Source organism: Oncorhynchus mykiss, chromosome 20 (assembly GCF_013265735.2).
Source record: "Oncorhynchus mykiss isolate Arlee chromosome 20, USDA_OmykA_1.1, whole genome shotgun sequence".
NCBI classification, from domain to species: Eukaryota; Metazoa; Chordata; class Actinopteri; order Salmoniformes; family Salmonidae; genus Oncorhynchus; species Oncorhynchus mykiss.
The window spans coordinates 28,847,635-28,852,656 of NC_048584.1; the positions used below are offsets into that span (position 1 = coordinate 28,847,635).

The 5,022-nt window shown below is 40.7% G+C and overlaps 1 protein-coding gene across 1 annotated transcript; it reads left to right on the top strand.

Moving 5' to 3' along the window:
* Positions 1-1,416: 1,416 nt before the first annotated feature.
* six3a (SIX homeobox 3a) lies at positions 1,417-4,694 on the top strand. Its single transcript, XM_021576373.2, has 2 exons — positions 1,417-2,323; positions 3,852-4,694. Exons 1-2 carry the CDS (start codon positions 1,632-1,634, stop codon positions 4,042-4,044), a joined length of 885 nt encoding a protein of 294 aa, XP_021432048.1. The 5' UTR covers positions 1,417-1,631; the 3' UTR covers positions 4,045-4,694.
* The last annotated feature ends 328 nt before the right edge of the window (positions 4,695-5,022 follow it).

Genomic DNA, 5,022 nt, shown 5'->3' on the forward strand with positions numbered 1-5,022 from the left:
TATAGTACACACACACCACACACACTACACACACACGCGAAAACAAAGCAAAGCTACACATATGTCTAAATCTACATATGCAGCCACTGGAACAAAACTCACACTAATTGTAAAAATAAGTGAATATGATAAGATGAAAATGAATACGCAAATGTACATGCTACTTAGCGTTATTCTGGAACCGGTCGTGTAGGAAGATGCGGGGAAATGCAAAAATCTGAGAAAGAGAAGGAAAAGTTTAGAATTTCTTAACGATTTAGAAAGGCGGATAAGGATAATTATCTCAATTTTATTGAGGGTGGATTAGCCGAAGTATATATGCTGTGTTTCACTACGTTTTATACATGCGCTTATACAATGTGAGCACTGTTCGCGACTGCGAACTCAAAACAGTTTTAACACCAACTAAACCCTTTCTAAATATGAGGCAGTACAGTCGTTTTTTGTAATGAACCTGAAAACCACACCGCTACGGCTGCTGATGTGGGCTCTAAGCCGAATCCCGAGACAAATGTGGATATTGATCATGCCTATCGTTTGTGAAAATGAAAACAGGTTATATGCCTACTTTTCTGTAGGCTATATTGTGGCAGACTAATTATTCTCACCATAATGATATAAACTGATACATGGTCGTCAAAACTACTAGGCATATAGCGAAAGAGCTGCATCAAAGAAAATAACATTGGAAAAACGTTCTTAATTGAAATGGTCCGGTTGATCAGCATTTAATTATTACAATGCACCCCATCGATATTCATTTGACATGAAAACAATGTTTGGAAACACCCGCGCTGGGCAGTGGGCCAGGGTTGCACCGCTGCGTAATACCAGCCGAGGCCAAACTCGACTAGAGGGTGAGCCACTGCTCATTACACCCACACCAGCCCCGGTCTGCTGGTCTCTTGAGCAAAGCTAGTGCCCAGACCCTGTCACGAAAATATTGACATATAGCATTTCCCGATTAATCTCCGGAAGTAAAAGTCAGACAGACATATCAAACGGTAACAAATTGCCAATACTATGTTTCATTGGTTTAAGATATATATATTTTTTTTTAGATATGTTGCGCAATATAGCCTAGCCTATTGTGAGAAAACCCTACCCGAAAATAATTGACTCTGTTATAAGCAAATTTTTTCAAAGGTGTATTCCGGTGTCCCCCCCCCCCCCCCCCCCCCAAGCATCTCTACCCTACATATCTTCTTTAGCTTTAACGAGCCTCGTTAAGATCGCAATAATATTCCACCCACTAATTGCTCATTCCATTCAACAAATAGGCGAGCGTTGGCTTCTACTTCACGAGAGCCGTGCAGTGGGAGGGTGGTGTTGAGATTGGAGTTTGTGATAACCCCCTGTGCTTGCAACAGAAGTGGTGAAAGCCCTAGTCTACGTAGTGGCTAATGATTGGCACGCTTGACAGTGATTGGCAGGGCTGCCATGACAACCTCACAACGACACCAAGAAGACCAATAGAAAAGCGAAACAAAATGTTTCAATGCTACACTCACGGTGGATTTAGGGGGAGATATTATGAGGCTGGTGTCATTATAGGCGATAGCTATTGAATCATACAATCTTTACTCGTCGTTCTTTTTCTTGATAATTTTCTTTCTCTCTCAGGTCATTCCATGGTTTTCAGATCCCCTTTAGAGCTTTATCCCTCCCATTTCTTCCTGCCAAACTTCGCTGAGCGCCCTGTGCTCTTGGCGAGCAGCACTCCCAGCACCAGGTCTCCAGAAGACTTGTCAATGTTTGCGCTACCGACCCTCAACTTCTCTCCGGAGCAAGTGGCGAGCGTCTGCGAGACGCTGGAGGAAACCGGAGACATTGAACGGCTGGGACGATTCCTGTGGTCCCTGCCGGTGGCACCCGGAGCATGCGAACAGATCAACAAGCATGAGTCGATCCTGCGAGCTCGCGCAGTGGTTGCTTTCCACACGGGGAATTTCCGAGACCTGTACCACATCTTGGAGAACCACAAGTTTACCAAGGATTCCCACGGCAAACTGCAGGCCATGTGGCTGGAGGCACACTACCAGGAGGCCGAAAAGCTGCGCGGTCGCCCCTTAGGACCGGTTGACAAGTACAGGGTACGGAAGAAGTTCCCCCTTCCCAGGACCATCTGGGACGGCGAACAGAAGACGCACTGTTTCAAAGAGAGGACGCGCGGTCTGTTAAGGGAGTGGTACCTTCAGGACCCATATCCAAACCCCAGCAAGAAAAGGGAACTGGCTCAAGCCACTGGACTCACTCCTACACAGGTCGGAAATTGGTTTAAAAACCGGAGGCAACGAGACAGAGCCGCGGCAGCAAAAAACAGGTCAGTGCGCTGTTCATTTGTCATAGCATATGCTACATAGCACCAAATAGGCTACAATAATTTCTTTAATCGAAATGCAAATATACCATGTAAATGTTCAACTTCATCGTAGTAATACACAAGGTTATAGAGGGGTTACAAATGAGCAAGTTGGGTGTATAGTTAGGGGTGGGGAGGGAGCACGGCGACATTTTACTTTTTGATCTCATAGGCCTATGCAATCATTGCCTACCGAAAAATATAACTATTATTGTTTTCCAAAATAATCCCCAAAATAGTATACTGCGTAAAACATTTTCGTGCGTAAAGCTAAGCTTGTAGGCTTCAGGCTACGCTGGTATGCCAGTATCCCTGATAAGCAAACTGAAAACACCAAGGTATGCGTTAGATAACAAAACAGGAAATACACACAAAGAAAATCATCAACAATGTACATTTGAATTTGTCCTATATTCCAGACAATAACGCAAATAATTATTGATGAAGTCTGTTAAACTTTGAATACAGCATATTATGATGATACTACAACAGTGCACGTTTTCGATTATCATCTTGTATCCCAAAGAGAGTGTTGTTATCTTCAACAAGTGAACGTTTTTGTCTGGAAACATCACATACACTGCAGGGGTGGTATAGATATGGATCCCAAACAGGAAACAAAACACATACGATCAAATACTGCAGGTTATTGGTTACTTGTTTAATCAAAATAATATTATATGCCTATATATTCAAAGGTTGCACCTGTAAAATGACTCTGTAGACTAAGATAGGCCTACAACCAAATGCTAATGTTAAAACACACACAAAGATGGGGTAGTTTTACTATATTAATATGAGTCCAGTTACCAATTTAACATTTTTTTTTTCGTGGTGCTTTTTACACATAAGAAACGCATACATTAGGCTATAGACGTTTGGAAATGATTGATGCATAACACACTTGATATAAATCAACATAAACATAAATACAAAATAATTATTCTACAATTATGGCCTGTTTTGCAGCCATATTTTCGATTCACAGTGTGTAGCCAATTATTTATTTGCGATGCAATAATTTATTACAAATTGGTGAACTGAACAAGCCAACTGAATAAAAACAGTTGGTGGTGAAAACAGCTATATTTCTTCATCTGCATTTTCCCAGTGATAAAAGAGTACATCATGGATTCATTCATTTAGTAAATCAAAACAAATCAGAAAAATTAATCAATCTTTCATTAATTTGGATAGGCCTGGGTATGACAGAATCTACGATAAAATACAGCTCTCAAACTACATTGGCCATGATTTAAGTAGCTAACAACACGCCTGTTACTTTAACATAGACTGTTATATTTCTCCCACATTTAGTATTTGTATCTGCTTTGCTTTAGCCAATTCTTACCCCCATGATGTGTAGGCTACAGAGCTGCATTTGTTAAAGGCTTGTCAGCGAATGAATGACAAGCAGGCTGAACGCTATTTTGCGGAGCAACACTGTGTTTAATTGCTATGTTATTTTTCCTTTCTTTATATTCTCCAGGCTTCAGCACCAGGGAATAGGACAGAACGGTATGCGGTCCCTTTCAGAATCCGGGTGCACTCCACGCAGCTCGGCGGAATCGCCGTCGACCGCGGCCAGTCCTACTACCAGCATCTCCAGTATGACAGAGCGAGTTGATACTGGAACGTCCATTCTTTCAGTAACCTCCAGTGACTCCGAGTGTGACGTATGATATAAAAAAAGAGAAATATTTACAGGAAATATGGACCTGAAAAAAAAAACTATGAAATATCGGGATGAAAAAAGGACCAATTGATTTAAATATTTAAAAAAATATAAAAGCACGTCTTTTTTAAGCGCTTTCAATGGACCCACCAAGCCTTCCCCTACCCCCCACCACTACCTGCATGATGTTTTTTGGTATCTGGGGAACATACCCTGTTCAATATTTCTACAAGGATAATCGAGAAGAGGGAATTACCAGAGGGTGTTTATCGCCTTTTCATCTCTGTTTTAGTCCAAGTGATGATGCCGCTCAGCCAAGATGCAATCCTGTTTTACTTTATGTTCATCAGACAATCATTTACGTCGTAAGCACCTTTTTACTATACACTTCTGTCACTGCCTGTGTGGGGTAGGCCTACATGGTCAAATGTGGAACCCAATCGTTATGACTGTATCAGATTTTTATTTTTATTTTAAGATTTTATATTGAATTATGTATATCTCAAATAATGCCATCATTCTCCCGCGGTCTGTAATATCCTATATGTGTAGATATGCTTGTACATAATATTGCTCTCCCATCTCCATCCTCTTTTCTATCCCTGTTCTTGACTTGGTGTTCCTATACATAAAATATTTGTCAAAACGTAAAAAAAAGTGCTCTAGGCGTTTCTTTTGTTTGTTTGTTTTGATAGACTACCTAACATGGGATAATGACGCTATATAAACGTGTTATCGGTCACATTTATGCAAAGGTATATAATATAAACATTGGAATACTCTTCAACAATTCAAGTCCTATACTTCCCCGTGCATCACCTAAAGCGCTTATTATTCAATGGTCATTTCTTGCGTGTTTATGTTAATGTACATTTCTAAATCAAATACAGTATTCCATTTTCTTATATATTCTGCATTACGTCTCTCTTTTAAGTGAGTGTTCATTATCCACCATCAAGCGTTTATGAGCATCTAGGCCTATGTT